Source organism: Melospiza melodia, chromosome 4 (genome assembly GCF_035770615.1).
Source record: "Melospiza melodia melodia isolate bMelMel2 chromosome 4, bMelMel2.pri, whole genome shotgun sequence".
Lineage (NCBI taxonomy): Eukaryota > Metazoa > Chordata > Aves > Passeriformes > Passerellidae > Melospiza > Melospiza melodia.
Window position 1 is genome coordinate 68,675,493 of NC_086197.1, and position 16,912 is coordinate 68,692,404.

General features: G+C 40.7%; 1 protein-coding gene across 1 annotated transcript in view; it reads right to left on the reverse strand.

The window, feature by feature from the left end:
* Nucleotides 1-15,127, reverse strand: part of LGR5 (leucine rich repeat containing G protein-coupled receptor 5) — a 91,456-nt gene extending 76,329 nt beyond the window's left edge. Inside the window, exon 1 of the mRNA XM_063155054.1 lies at nucleotides 14,910-15,127. Coding sequence (XP_063011124.1) covers nucleotides 14,910-15,127 — 218 coding nt within the window. The remainder of the gene's footprint in view (nucleotides 1-14,909) is intronic.
* Nucleotides 15,128-16,912: the final 1,785 nt, after the last annotated feature.

A 16,912-nucleotide genomic window follows, 5' to 3' on the forward strand; every position in this document is an offset into this window, starting at 1 on the left:
TGAGCACTGTCTTCTTCCATTTCTGTGAATGCAGAAACTTAACTAGCAAAGACAAGTAACTCCTACACAGGGAATTCTGCTGCAGAAAGCAAGTTCTTTTCCCAGTGCCCTGCTCTGCTAAGCAAAATCATCAACGGCACTTGAGCTAGGACTCAGGAGTCAGCACACATGCTGGCACCTTGGAAGTTCACTTTTGGTGGTCTACATTTTCAAAGTTTTTTCTCCTCACAGATCTAGCGAGTCCTAAATCTGTTTCCTTTCACAGCTTGGAGGAAGAGCCCATTTTGGTTTCTTCTGTTTTTGAAAGATGAAATTCTGTGCTTGTGGGACCAAAAGTGAAAGCGTATAGATTAAACATATCAGAAAATAAAGCATACAAATCACCCTTTTCCTGCCCTCCTTCTCATATCTTTCACTAAAGCACTAATACAGCAAGATTTCATTACATACCCTCAAGTGCAATCTTTGGACTGAACCCTACATATCCCCAACGTCTTCATTCTGTCGTTCTTTCGGGCAGAGTAATTAAAGAACAAATTGGCTCTCAAAGGTAGCTTCTGCAATGATGGCACTGATTTCAATTACTCTGTATTTTTTTCCTTTTGGTAAGTAAATAACTTTTTAAAAAATGTATTTGCTAGACACTCACTATCTATTTTGAGAACTTTAATTTAAAGGAATTTAAAAAATCCCAAACAATTCACTGTGAGAGCATACAACAAAATAAATATTATAAGGCTCAAACATATGCCAAGAAGCTCTTTCCAAGCCTGTATACAGGCACACACAAGATCTCTATGTATTCCATCAAGTGCAACTTAGAAAAGAAATAGTGTTTATTTTCTCAGGTAATGTCTAAAAAATAGGACATCTAATTCAGATTCAGATTCAGATATAAAAATCTTTGGAAAAGTCTCTTCACAGATCTGGAGTAGTAATCTGAGAAGCTTGAAAAAGCTTTGTTGTCTGGCATAAGGCATTAAAGATTGTAAGGATAAAGGTCATAAAGTCTGTGTAGGCACTTTGAGATGCAAAGGGCAAACAGACATACTAGGAAGGGAGCAGAAGGTATGGGGGTAATTGTCTCACAGCTGACTGCCTGATGTCACCCCAGTCACAGCACAATCCATCTTTCCTTCCAGACACAAACCAGCTAGATCAACAGCTGTATCCAAAATAATGTCACTGCCAGACTCCCCTGAACTCAGGATATCTTTGTATCCAAGGAAAAATTTAATGTACAGCTAGCTGAGCAGTATTTCCACTTTGACAGAATGAAGGATTCAGATACTGAGGAAAAAATACCTTAATTTTTGTATCTTAACATATTTTACACTTGAAAGATAGGACTTAAAGGGTGTGTGGAGGCACTGCACTATAGAGAAGCACTGCAACTGAAACCATTATCCAGAAGATGCACACAGTGGCATTAGCCTACACTTATGTCTCCAGAAAACATAGTACGTATAACAAATCAAATCATTTTACTGGTGAGATTTACATAGTGCTAGCAAAGCTTGTAGTTATATTGTCATGTCTTCTGCATGTGATAGTTAAGAACATAGAGTAATTTTTTTTAAGATCCAAGAACAGCCAAGGACTCAAACAGCTGAACTAAACTCATAGTCCTGACAGACTGTCATTTTTAACAGAACTGAGGAGGACTGGGTCAGTCTGAACAGCCCTCATCCACCTCCAGTCCCCTTGGGACAATAGAGTGGTATATGGCAAACCTCCTAAGAAGCCAGACATTTTAAATTCTCTGTTCGACAGTTCTGATTAGTGGAACAATTCCCTATCTATACATGAGCTGACTGCTTTTCTAAGAAGCAGTGTAAGGCCTTTCTTTGTGAGATGTGTCGCTGTCTTAAGTAACCTATGGAGAAAGATATTTTAAAATAGTGAAATATACCTCAAGCCACCTCTTCCCTGAATTTTAGAAGCAGCATAAACTCTACTCCAATATCCCTTGCTGAATTCTTCTTTGTAAGTAGCACAGCCAACAGCATCACATGCCCTGTGGAGTACTGATAGAGTAGCATGAGGGACAGAGCAGGTATTCAAACTGGTAATCAGCCTTTTATTCATTTTACTATCACTCAGCCTTATGTATATACTTACCCAGTGACATCCCAGACTTGTTTCTCTACAGCAGGAATCTTGCATTTTATTAATTTATTCACAGAAAACTGCACATTTATTTAATGTCATATGCTTGAAGATATTATTCCATTGGTATAACATGCACTTTCATTTGTCCAGTGTTGCAGTGTGATATTCCAATAGTCCAGTTTGAATATTTCTCCATCAATATTGTGTCTCATGTTAATTAATATGTTAATACTCAAAATATTATGTTAATTTATTTTCTTAGTGCTTGAAAATAATTTTAAAGTTAGTTTATGATGTCATGCTAGCAGTAAATAAAACAATTATCTTATCAAAACATTTAATTGCATATTTTTTACTAAAACTGGCAGTCAGAGACAACTGCATGAACAAGACTATTATGAAAAAAGAAATAAAACCAATATTCACAGGAAATAAAACTTGATTTTACATGTTCTGTATTATCTATTTTGGTGGATGATACAAAAGAAAACATAAATTAATGTTGTTGGGGTTTCTTTCTGTACTTTTAAAACTACGTGTTACTGAAATCAATCCCGAGTTCTTTCTTTATACTTCCCCCGACACAGGACAAAACATTCAATATGTCTTTTTTAACTACAAGTGAAGAGATACATAGAGTATATCATTAAAATACTAGCTCAAGAATTATATGCTCTGAAGCAGCACTGCAGAATCATCTTATGATGCAACTTCAAAGCTTCTATCTCCTACTCAAACTACTGAAAAATTCAACCTCATATTTCATTTTCATCAATAACTGTGCCATAGCGTATAAAGAAAAAATTTGAACTCCCTTTGTCCTCTGTCATTCTTCCACTTGATGCAGCCCTGTTTGTTTTGGGTCAGCTTGCACAGCCTTGGACCGTGCATTCCCAAAGTGCACCCAGGGTCACTGCAGGAGCAACAGGCCTGCTCTAATTGCACCTGAGGGGACTGACTTGGGCATTTGCTTGTCACTCTGCTTGAAGATTTCAGTTTGCCCAATGATCCAGGAGCAGCTCTGAGAGTTAAACAGCGTACAGATACACCAGCTGCTTCGTCCACTCCTTAGACCCATCTTCTGAAGTGTCCCATTGGTTAGTGCTGGCCCAAGGCATTTCATTGTAAACAGACTCAGCAGCATAGAAGAACACTCAGTTAATGTCTGAACCTTCTAATAAATGTAAAATTACTAAGTCCTTTAATTTCTGGAATTTTTTCTGATAAGCTATTTACAGGTAGAGAAAAAACATTTATTTATAACACTAGCAGTGATATTACTAACTGAAAAAACATAGACATAATCCTTTGCTGATAAGGTGTATTTTTTTCCTGTATGTCTTTCTGTTAAAATTCTCCTGCAGCTGGGACATCCATTCATTTACCAAAATCATATTGTTAAATGTCGATTCACAGATTTCTTATTTTCATTTGGTCATAATTGAACAACCTTCTTAATACTGCTCTATAAAAAATGTGAATACAACTTAATGGAAGCTCTCCATGCCAAGATAATCCAAGCCACTAATGAATGTCATTAACAATTAATTACTATAATTGATACTTTGGTAATTACTCATTCACTAAATACTAAAAAAACCTGCTTGTCTACTCAACATATGGAGATATTTGGATAAAGAGTGAGTAATTTCCCTTAGATTAGACTCATCATGTCCCAGCAGAATCCTCTACAATAAACTAACTGTGACATACCAGGGGTTCCATCCACATCATTGAAAGAAGCTTCAGTTCTAGCTTCATTGTAGACCAAACTGGCTCATAATTAGTTTTCATAAATCCTTATCAGAAGGGATTAAACCAGCAGCACATTGAGAGCAGGGAACATTTCCTTATAGACTTCCCACACAGAGATACAACACTGCAAATAATACCATCCAGTAAATCTGGATATTACAAATTCCTTGTGAAATCTGATGCTCTTCCAGCACTGCATTATGGAAAGACAGGCAGGAACATAGAGCTGCACGACTACAAGACACCATATCCATGATTGATGACAAATGTGGAAAACAGACCACATCTGGATTCAGGTTTATGGGATTCTTCACAAATTGACCAGAGACAGCCATTGAAGGCAGAACAGCTGAGGCACCCATATGTACAGGAATGTGATTCTGATAACTCTATTTGGTATAACAGTTGTTTCTAACTATGAGTGTAATGAATGTACTACAGCACTGCGTAAGCATCCTCCAAAAAACCCTGTTGCTCTGTTCACTTAATGCTCTCAACAATGGCCGCAAAATAACTGAAAAACAAAAGAAATTCCTGCCTTCCTGAAACTCCTGCAAAATTTGTACAGTTGACACAACTCCCTGACACAACACAACTCACATGCCAGAGTCTGCACCCTGATGCAAACAAGGCAATAACGATGATCACTCAATGGTATGCCAAAAATCTTTTTTTTCAAAAGAAAAAACTGACTTTTGTTTATTTAAAAAAGATGGACAGTGTGCATACTAATGATACAACAGAAGCTTTTCTGTCAAGAGTTGGTACTTTAAAACCAAAGCAAATGCCTAAATTTAATTATATTAATTAATACTTTTCAAAATCTTTAAAATTTTCAAATTCAATTTATTTTAGCAGTACCAATTCCACACAATTAAGTTAGTTCCATTAGTATAAGCATAGCAGAAGCTACACGATGTCTTTCTTGGCATAAATCTACTAATTTACCTACATGGAATGGCACACAGAAATCTGTGTCATGAATGGGTGTCTTAGGTTGTTCAAAGAATCACTAGCAAAAGCAGGTTTAACATTAAAGTGAAAGCATCACAAAGCTCATTGGCAAGGCTCACTCTACTGCTAACTAGATGGTTAAAGCACACAGAGAAAAATCAGACTAAAACCTAAAAATCGACAAAAATTATCTCTGTGAAGGCTGAGAACGAAAAAAAGGGTAAGGATTAAAAGGAGTAACAGAGACTCTTCCTCTTAGTCCCAAAGTTTAGAGCAAATCTGCCTGCCAAACTTAGCCCTAGACTTGACCAATGGCTTGCACCTGAAGATTTTAACCACATTTAAATTTAGCAGCACTTAATAGCCTAATTTAAACAATTTGTCAAAAGATTCAATAGAATTTGCTATAACCACAATACCAACTCATTTATAGAGGTACCTTATGAATTTTACCCACTTAAAAATCTAAGGGAGAAACATTCACAACACATTTGCTATAGCATAGGCACACTCACACAAACACCTAAAGGATTATGGACAAGGCACAGATCTGTGAAAAATTCCTGTTTAAGTGCAGTACTCATATCAGATGCCTTTCCATCTTCTCTGCAGGTGAAGGTTTGAGCCTCAAGGAGTGGGGATATTGACCCAGGTTCTAAGGGTGGCACTTAGCAGCGATCCTCCAAGTATAGCAAACTTGGGAGTTTGCTGGCTCTGAGAGGTGTCCCACACAGGGGGAATTTCCTGATCAGAGCCTGCTGTGAACATGGAGAGCTCAGAGGGTCTTACTTAGGACTGCTGTTTATGGGTCGTAAGGGAGCTGGCTTTAGTCACTTTAGTAATTGTTTGAGTTGGATTTAGTAATTTTCTCTTGTGGTCAAAATGTGGGTCAGTAAAAACTTTCTTTAAAAGTTTGATAGCAAAAATGTTGTTCCACTTGAATTGTCATTCAAGCAAGAAAAATACATTTCCATGGCTGTTCATTAAAAAACAGGAGCTCATTAGACAGAACTAGTTCCTGGGAGTAGACAGGGTTTCTGATAAGAAAAAAAAGGCTGTGAGCTAACAAGCATCTCTGAGATCATAGTGCATATTCAGTAAACATTTTTTTATTCTAAAAACACGTACCTCAAGATTCCAAGAATGTGTTTAACTATGTTCTGTACTGTCTCTGGCCTTCAGGTAGTTAGCATGTTCCAAAGGGGTTGTCCTGGTCTTTCTTTTCACATCTTCTGTCTTGGCCAGAAGGAAGTAAAGTTCTGGCACTTGACAGTTCACACTACTTTATATGTGCAGGTATGAGACACAGTGAAGCCTCCATATGCTGAGGAGCTTACAGTCTTCCCAGATGCTATTCTTTGATCAAGAGCTTTCACATTTTCCCTTTTCAGTGCTAGGCCTAAAAAAGACCACGAGACCCATTTCCTGCTACCAATTACTCTTCCACAGTGCCTCACACTCAAGTTTTAAAAAACACCTACCAGCAGCACTGCACACCTTTACTCTTCACCTCACCACAACTATATCCTCAGGTCTTATCTCCACTAAGGAAACAAACATTTCTGATAATAACTCTGTCACAGTAACTGTACACTACAAAGTCTTACTGCATACACATGGCACAAATGTGAATTGTGAATTTAGAATTTAGTGCTAGACTAGAGTGCCACTTCTCCTGAGGGTTCAAAATGTTTAGAATTGGTTGAGCTGCCCGATGAGAGGTACAAGTCACTACTCTATGGCACCGATACAGGCAGATTCCCAAGCAATCTGCTGTTTTTCTTCTCCATCTACTTTCTGTTGCTCTATTAATCTTCCTGTAATTGTGTGTGCCTGTTGCAGGTTACAGCCAATACAGTGAGGCTTTATGCAGGGACACTCTAGGACAGGAATGTACTCCCTGAGACCCTTGTCAGGTCACCAAGTTGAACCTGCACCTCTTTTGGATTGCTTCCAGTTCCTTGTCTTTGCACAGCTTCAGCACAACTGCAGGCAATACTTTCATATTGCACCACATTTATGGATCCTGTATTTCCTTGTCAGCAGGTCAAATATTACTCTCAGACGCCTGCACAGACTTTACTTATTCCAATAAGAAACTTATATATCACAGAATTCAGGTCACATAGATAGCCAGGAGCAAAACTGAAAGGCAGGCATATACCCTTTTGAAGAGAAGAAATTTTCTTGGGATCTCCTTTATTTTGCCATGTCATACTCACAATTAGCTCATAATTAAGTGTTCTTAATCTACAGATCTCCAGCTTTTTTCAGCGACCACCAAATTAGTCAAATTCAGATGTAGGTAGTTGTCCCAGCCATCGCATATAAGGAGTAAGACTAGAGAAAAGCTGTGTGATTTACTTGAAGCCATAAATTACTATATCCACGAGGAGAAGGACTTAAAGGTCTCTTTACCTGAATCCCAGTTATGGCTAACTGATTATAGTCCTTGTTCCCAGAAGCAGTTTCTGTCTTTTTCTCATGCTCCCAAAATGACAATCTCTTGAAGTAGGGTGCTTAAGAAACTTTGGTTGCCGGGTCTTCATAAGGATAAATCTTATTTCTGGACACAGGACAACTTGGAGGGTCTCACCCTCCACTACAAACATAAATGCAGCCTCATCATATGTGAGACCAACAGGAGAAATATTTAATTTCTGAGGCAGCCTCCACACCAAGCTGATTAAGGATCAAGCTCAAAGGCAAGTTACTCATCAAGGTGGTTCAGAACATACAACTTTCAATCATGGATGAGAGAGAACCTTGTCTTATCTTACTTGCTTCCTTTGCCAGCTGTGACCTTCTCCCCTCAGGGTACACAGAGACTCATTTACAAACTCAGTGAATGCCAAATCAGTGCAGCTACACTTCCCTTGATGCTGACATCATCTCACATCTGTTCTTTCATTCACTTACACTAGCATTTTTATTATCACAGGATCCAGAAGGCATGGTACAACTGGCATTGTAAGATGCCTACTGCTGCAGAAATGAGGGCTAGGAAAGTCTTATTTCTGTGTAATATCAGTGCTCTAACTGTTCTATCCTCAAACAAAACTGGCTGAAGTGTTAGGTGAAGAAACTAACAGAATAGAAAAAGAAAGACAAGTAGTAGTACCGAACACCAGCTTTACTTTTCTACCTCCTACCTCCCCTTCATAAATAACAGCATCAAATTATTGTGCGCTTTTCATGGGAAAATCTGTATGACACAAGCACAAGAAAAGGGTTAAGTTTATTCACAATCATTATGCACATGAAGTCTCAATCCAAAAAATACTTCTGCATTACTTAAGTCATTACTACGCAAGTTTAGTAATTTCACTAAGCATGGTTACTCTCAACAAAATAGAAAACATTTAATCAAGTGTTTTTAATCAAAAGCAGGGAGAGATTTTGTACAGCAGGAATTATAGTTGTTTGTGCTGCTTTAGACTGATAGATATTTTTAAAAATTTGTCTGACATCTGTCTATGCACAGACATCACCATGCACACAATACTATATCACCTGTACAAAGCCAACTATACTTCTGAAGTATAACGCAAAAGGTTTCAGCAGTTTTTAATCAAAATATGTCCTTAAAATTATTTCACTGCAACTACATAATTTAATACCATTGGAGAATGGTGCATTCCAGATAAAAATAAATATTCAAATCAGTCAATTTTTGAAAACAATGGTATTAAATGATTTATGATATGCATAATGCTTTAGGCTGTGCAATGAGACAGTGGTGGAGAAGAGCTTAATGAAACTATTCCCCACAAACGAGCTGACATGTGGGAAAGGGATGATTGTTTTAGAATTATTCAAGGCCTTGATCAACAAACATTTACACATGTGATTTCAGTGGAACCATTCCTGACACTGAAGTTAAGTATCTGGATAAGTATTTGCAGGACTGAAGCCAAATCATACAATTGGACCCAAACTAAGAGCCCATTTGTTACCAATAAAAAATCCCAGTTTGGGAGTGACTGATTATTATAATTATCATTGTTGGATAACACTACACTTCAGATTAATTATTTTTTTCAGCAGTGACTAGACATGAAAATATAGCTTGTCCTTTCAGGGAATGACCTCAGTGCTGTGGCCACAGCCCCTAAAACCCAAAGCTCATAGCGAAAAATCAGTAAAACACAGCAAAATAATGAATCTAGAAGGTGATACAGAATGTACTGTCTGAGCAAAGCTGGATAAAAGGCACCAGTTCCTGGGAACTTGCTTTGCAATCCCATTTCATTACTGCTTAGAGATCCGGGGATTGCTGGTGCTTAGTATAATAAGAGCTGGCTGGGGGTCTTTTCCACCTAAATGGCAAAGACATTCCATGACAGTATTTCTACTTGGGTGCTGCTGCTTCTTTAATACTCATTCTAAGGTCTCTAATTCAAAAATTACCAGATATTGCCTGTAGACTTCCAGGAAATAAAAAAGCACTAGGACAAAGTCAGGGGTACCATGAGCTGCCGCCCTATACAGCTGAAAGAGTTCACTATCTTTGCACTTTTTTTTTGTTTAAACCTCAATTCTGAGAGACAGAAAAAGGTAGCAGTCCTTCAGCAAGTGTCAGCAACATCATTTCAGGCCCTACGTCTCCCCAGCCATATTAATGTCTCTTATGGTTCTCCAGGTGATAAATTTCTCACATCTGATCAGTAAAATTGTACAGAAGATTCTCAGGTTTTCTCAGCAGACATTACAGAGAATAAAGCATATGGATTTGCCACATGAATTGCTAAATCTCTGAGGAGTAAGCATGCTTTGATCACATTTTTTTTTTAAGATGTTAGGGTATTTTCTTCTAACCAAAGTCTAAAGCTGTTCTGGTATATCAAAAACACCACATCATGTTCTGCCTTCAATCAGCTTACTTGGAGCCAAAGGAACCACACCTTATTTACCACGATTCTTCCTGGGAAAAGAAGCAGATCTTCTGGACAGTTCAAGCATGGAATTCAGGGACAACACAATAAATTTTATTAATCATGACTATTTAAATAGCCAACAGAGAATTAAGAAAGCAGTGCACGCAGATGAAATATTATCTTGGCCAACACACAGAATAAAAGAAAGTGATCTGGACTACTGGAAGATTGGTAGCAATTTGAAGCATTTGAAAGACAAATGACATTGCAGAAAAAGCTGGGTTAACAAGGGAGCACTTGAGGGAAGCCTAATCTCTGCTGGCATGCTGGCTGGGAAGGTCAGCCCAGTGCACGCGTTCTCAGCTGGAGTCAGGCTCCCTCTGCCTGGCCAATTGTCCGCTGTGCTTCAGACACCAACCCAAGCAAAGGTGCCTTCACTCTGTCAGCACCTTGTGCTCTCCCAGCTTCAAAACAGCTTCCTTTCCCCTTCAATTTATGCAGTGTTTCCACACAGCAAATGCTAAAGGTGAGAGGTAATGTGTGAGAGCCTTTTTATCTTTCAGAGCAGCAAAAGGCTCTTTAGGAAGCAGTGTAAAGAGTTATTTTTAACACAGTATTCTCAAGTGAGAAGAATGATAGTTCAAAAAACATTTTTAATTGAAATTTTTCTCAAAGAAACTGACTTTGACTTGACACACCATGTTTTGAAATTTAAAGCAAATCTCTTGAAAACTGGCAAACATGATACTTTGCATGGTTTGTTACTTCAGTTTTTGTTTACCTCTAATTTATTGTCAGGTATATTTCACCTTTGCATATGTGCTATTGCCATGAGTAGAGAGGAAATGTTATGTTTCCTTTTCAAAAGGGAGATTTAGCACCAAATTCTAAATCCAGAACTGGATTCACCTTCATCCTCAACCAGGACAAGATTCAGATTACTAACTGAAACCACATGACAATTAATTAATTTAAGGTCTATAAAGTTTGTAGCTGTGTAAAGAAGTACTTCCTAAGAAAAGACAGACATTTTATGAAATATCTAACTCTTAACTCTTGTCAAGGGATCTGGAAGGTGTAAGAGACTTTATAACTCATGCTGCTGTTTGATCTCTTTGAAAAACCATGGTCATTCCCAAAACACCTCTGATGAAGACACAGACAAGACCTGAATTTGCACTGAGAGATCAGAATGACTAAAAGGATGCAAATTTACCCCAAAGGATTGTTCTTAATGATTTGGGGTATTCCTGACACAAATTTTGCTATATTTCTTATTTCAGAAGCATTGTCAATTTCTGGGAATATACTTCATTACCTTCAAAATAGTAAGCAACCTTTTCATTCAGGTTCATTGCAATTTTTTTTTCTTTTTCATTTTTTTATGTTTAGTCATCTTAAACACTTTCAGAGTCTTTTTTGACTGTGCTCTACAGGAACAGTTATCATCAAATACAATAGCATAGAAATGAATGAAGTAGAAGGACAAAATTTATTTGAAGATGGAGAGATTTGAAGCCTTGTAACAGGCATTGATATCTTCTTCATAGGTTCTACTGTAATAATATCAATGTTATCAATGTTTTGAGAAATATTTTTTCTTAATAAATTATTTCTATGAAAATTTAAAAATTATATTAATCATATTTCACCAAGTGTTAGCACACATATTTACAATACACCTAAATTAAGACTTTTTAAGTAAACTATAATGTAAAAGGCAACATGCTGCAATATTTATATTCATGCCTATCTCTGTCAATCCATGATGCTAATATTTTGCAAACATTCTGCTTATCATTGACAGGTTTTGATCACAAACACAGTATACAAATTGTTAGACAGCCCTGGCAATTAAAATAAATTTACTTTTTTGTATTATCCAGGCCCAAAACAACCTAAAAATCTGTAAGTGTTGTCTTCTATATTGTCATCAGAAGAGATTGGAAAGAAAATCTGTTTTCATTACTTGTCATACTAAATATTCTTGAACAGAAGTTTCAAAATTTCACACAATTTTAAAGGAGTAATAAATAATTAGGGTTATTCTAGGGTTATATAAGTAAAGTAGGACAAGCCTGTGGTTAAACAGGTTAGAATTTCTTTAACGGCCGGCTTGTCATAAACTTTCCCTCTAACTTTGAGCAAGCCCTTCTCCACTTCAATTTTCCACATCACAGCAAATGGTAACAATATTTCACTAACTCATGGGTTTGGTTTGAGAATTAATGAGCGTCCCATGTGCAAAAGACCCGTAGATTCTGTCTTCTTCTTTCCACTGTGAGCTGATAGGAAAGTGACCTGTTCTTAATTTGAAACAGAGACTCAGTCCTGCCCTTCATCAGCACATGGAATTCTCATTTATGTCAACAGGAGTTGCATTGAATACACCAAATACATTACTTAGCCTAAAAGTAAATGAAGAAAAAGGAATGGAAAGAAACTCATGGATTCTCCTTGCCTGCTCTTAAAAAGTCTAACAGTTCATGGCAGCAGACACATAATCATAAATAAAAATATTTTTGATGGGAGGAAAGAATTGCTGCCTGGGATTATAAATGAGAATGGAGAAAATTGTAGCAGGTCCATCTGTAGAGTACATTTAGCTCTGCTGCAGGAGCACCATCATAAAAAAAATGATGGTACATGTAAAATTCAGTCACCATAATACATCATGCTCTATAGACATTTGTCTCAAAATAAAACAAACCTTTAATGGCCTCAGCATTTCAGCTTAGCTTTTTCCACTATCTCCAGTGCACACCAAGAAAACCTTTTTCTCATATGTGTGTGTTAAACTCAGATAAAAAGTTCAGAAATAAAAAATAAAAAACCAAAACCCAAAACTTTTAAACCCAAAGCTTTAAAAACTCAAACTTAATCCAAGGTAGTACTAAACACTGGTTTTGATCAGATGTATCTATGGTGCAAGAACATAATTGACTGAAGAAGATTATTTTTTTCTTGAAAGAGATTAACTATGAGTACACAATTTTAATCTCTTGGTTTGATCAGAGGTAAACATTGTCACAGCATAAAAAGATATTTTTGAGTTTTTGGGGAGAAAAAAAAAAACCAAACCAGAAAGGAGAATAATCAAGAAGCAGCTGATTGGCCATTACCAAGGTCAGGGAGGCAAACATGCCTATAACAAGCAGCCTTGTTTTAAAATTTGCCATTGCTTAGCCATCTACAGACAATGAGACCTGACAGTTCTTTACGGAAGGCAGGCAGGAGCCATAGTTCTGCATAATTAGGCAATAATTAATCAATCCAAGGATAGCAGCCTTGTAAATTTGGAAAATGGAAAGTGTAGCTGCCTATGTGTATAAATTGGTCATTTATCCTTTATACTGCCTGCATGCAGTCCTGGTCATTTAAAAGTCTGCCTATCCAAATAACATTTTTTCACTTCAGGGTGTATGTTACTGAACAACAGAGGATTTTTGACTGGAGAAAGACATTCCTTCTGAAGGACAGAAGGATTTAGAAACAAAAGGGCAGACTAGATCATAATCCTCCCACGAAGCAGGTTACCAGAGGCAGAAGAACCCCAGCAATGGTATTTTGACATTGCCACACATAGGCTCTCTTTTTTTTCATAAAATAGTGAAACAGTCTCATGTTTTTCTGGTTTTAGCATTCCTCCAAGCAGTGAGGAATTTAGGGTCTCTACTTCTCAACACAGGATGTGTACAGCTTAAGTATGCCTTTATACCATCCCTATCTACCCTTCTGCTTATGGCTTTCCAAAGCACCAGAAAACACTGTATCTTATCTACACCCAAAATCAGGACCTGCTACTTCTGGAACTAGTGACAGACCTTGTACCTGTCTTAGGACTGCATCTTTATCACACATAGCCAAAGTTTTGCTCTGCTGTGAGTGGTCGTTCAGTAATGCTGACTGCTGACTCCTGCCTCCTAACATTATCAATAGCTTTGTTTTGAAATGTTTCTGATAAAATAAGCTAAAAATAGTCTTAAGAAAAATTTCAGAATAGTATTTACATGCATAGTTTATATAAAAAAGGTCTTTCAGCTGCTCACCTTCGTTATAAATGTATGTTATTTTCTTTAAATTAGGTTTTCCCCTAATATATACTTAGATTTGGTTGATTGCACTTAATTTCCACCTTGTCCACGTTGCCATGTTTATACTTTGCATAGAAATAAATTTCTAGCTTACTTTATTCTGTCTTTCAGATGTAAGATATGTTTTATGTCCTCTGAAGGATGGTACTAACAGAGAAGTGTGCTCAGAATGATTACCTCAGTATGCCAGACACAGAATGCTGTGAAAGCATCTTCACATTAACTATAGTAGCAAGCATGTTTACAGCATGTCAAAATATGGAGACTGGACAAACACGCTCAAAACCAGACATACTTTATGCTGGGCACGAAGAATAAGCTGTAAATGAACAACCACAAAAACTTTGCAATCAGTAAGGAGAACAGCAAAGGAACACTCAGAGCACCAGCGCTTTCAAGACACGACACCACGAGAGGTTAAATGACGAACACTGAGCCCCCCAAAAAAGCAAGCAAACAAAGTTTCACCACGGTTCTGGGTGGATTTTTTTGCTAATGCAAAGTTTCTCGGTTCTCGCCGGCTGTGTCCCTACACGCTGTAGCTCAGCGCGCCCGGGATGCAGCGCGGCCCGTGCCGGCGGGGATGCCCTGTCGGGCGGGCGCTGCGAGGCCCGGGAGCCTCCCGAGGGGCGGGGTGCGCCGGCCGGAGCCCGGATCTGGACACCGGCACCTGTGTCCGGAGGCCGGCACCGCGGTCCCCGAGCGCTGCCCGCCCCCCGGGAGCGCGCTTTATTCCCTCACTGCCTTCGCTCCACCCGAGGGGAGATCTGTTAACGATTAAATCGGCAGCGGCCGCAGTTCAAAGCCCTGTCCCGGGAAGCAAAGGTGAAGATAACGTCCCGGAGGATCGCATCGAGTTTCTGCTGTTGCAATCGCTTTTAATTACCCTCCAAACGGCACATCACACAGCGATCCTCCGGGCGCCGGAGCGGGCACCGCGATAGCCAGACAACTATAAACGCTTTACAGCGCGCCCGCTGATTAAAAAGCGATTAGAAACTTATTTGAAGTCGGGTGTTCTCTCCGGGCACGGAGCGCCTCCTGTCAGCGCCGGAGGCCGGCCCGAGCCCTCCCGCCGCCGCCGCCGGTGCGCCCTGGCCGGCCGGCCCGCACTTACAGGTAGGAGGTGAAGACGCTGAGGTTGGCGGGCACGGCGGTGAGCCCGCGGTCGGAGCAGTCGGCGCGGAGCAGCACTCCGTCCAGCTCGCAGCGGCACGGCGCCGGACAGCCCCGCGGGCGCTGCGCGCCGCCCCGCGCCCCCCGCCGCAGCCCCGGCGGGCACAGTAGCAGCAGCAGCAGCAGTAGCAGGGCGCGGGGAGCGCGGGTCGTCGCCATGGGGCCCGGGGAGTACCTAGAGCCGCGGGGCGGCCGCTCTCATGCCCCGGGGCGCGGCGGGGGCGAAAGGAGGGCGCCCGTCTGGGCTGGAGGAGCTCCTGCGGCCGCCGCCGCCGCGCCGCTGTCTGTGGTAGCATCTCAGCTTACACGCTGCTTTAAAGCCCTGGAGCCGGCACCGCGCGCCCGCTGACGCCGCCCCAGCCTTGCCCGCCGTAGCGCAGCGGGCCCTGCCCGCGCCGCCGTGCGAGAGAGCGGGCGGGCGGGGGCGGCCGCGGGCCCGGCGGGCGGGCGGGAGGAGGGAGCGGGGGAACGCCGCCCTCAGCCTGCCCTCCGTGCGGGCCGCGCCTCGGCGCTCGCCCCGGGCCCTCATCTCACATTCGCGGAGCGGGTCAGGCTGCAGGGCACCGCCGTGGGTCACCCTGCCCAGGCAAGCATCCCAGAGCGCATGGCACAGGATTGCACCCCGGCAGTTCCTGAGTACCTCCAGTGAGGGACACTCCACAACCTGTTCCAATGAGTGATCCCCTGCTCGGTAAAGTTCTTCCTCATAATCATGTGGAACTTCCTGTGCATCATACAGTCATAGAACCGTACAATAACTGAGCTGGAAGGGACCCCTTGGGATCATCGAGGCCTATTTCTGGCCTTGCACAAGGCACCGCAAGAATCACATATTGTCCAACTTCTGCCCATTGCCTTGTATCCTAGTGGTTGGCACCAGTGAGAAAAGCCTGCCTTCACTTTCTTGGCACTCCCTCCTGCCCACTGGGTATTTATACACATTTATGCAGTGCCCTCTCAGTCCTTTCTTCTTGAGGGGGAATCCTCCCTCAGAGCAGGGATGCACGTGGTGGACATTTCTAGAAGGTGGGAGGCCAGGCGGTTGTGGAAGTGGGGGTATGGTCCTGAGGCCATGGGGTGAGGGGTGGGTCTCTGGGGCAATGGGACTAAGGATTGGATGCTCTAGTGGGCTAGATCTAGTAGGGAGATCTCATCTTTCAAGACCTTATTTAGTTGGTGGTCCCATGCAGACCATGGTCATGGTCAATGATGGGGATCCACTCTCTTCCCTCACTGCATGGTTCAGTCACAGGCTTGCCAAGAGGCAACAATTTTCTAAAGGACACAGGCTGCTGAGGAAAACTGAGTTCACAGTGAGGCTGCCATTGAAAGCTCTTGAGATGTCCCTCACCCAGCTTCTTGCCAGAGGTTCTCCTCAGGTAGTGCACAAACTTGCCTTTGTGCTACGTGTCTGTGAATGAGTGAGGAAAAGATGAGGATAGCAAGGTTTTTAAAACCTTTTTCCTCCAAATCACTTCTCAGCATGAACAAAGTTGGCCACAAACTCCAAATTTGAGACTAGCTGTGAGTGCTAGAACCCAGTCCCAGCACAATTCCTGTAAATTGTTGGGCAGGCTACTCAATATGCTTTGGTTAGCATTTGTTAAAGGTTTTCTGCTACACTCTCTTTGAATCTGCAATTAAGTCTGAAATGAGAGCCTAATGAAAAGGCCAGCAAAATACATGCTTTTATATTTTACCCAGTTTATAACACCTGTTTTCACCTCTGGACTATAATCTGGTATAATCTGAGCTGAAGAATGACCTGGTAGTGGAACTCAAGTGTTTTATTTGAAATAGTAAAAAAGGAATCTGCTGTCTGGCTAGTTAGACAGACCAGAATGTTTTCGCCTATGGGGCTACTGTGAAACTTTTCCCCAAGCATCACCTTGTCCTAAAGATAATCAAAACAGTGGTTGAAAGCCTAAAGTTCCTGTGAGAAGT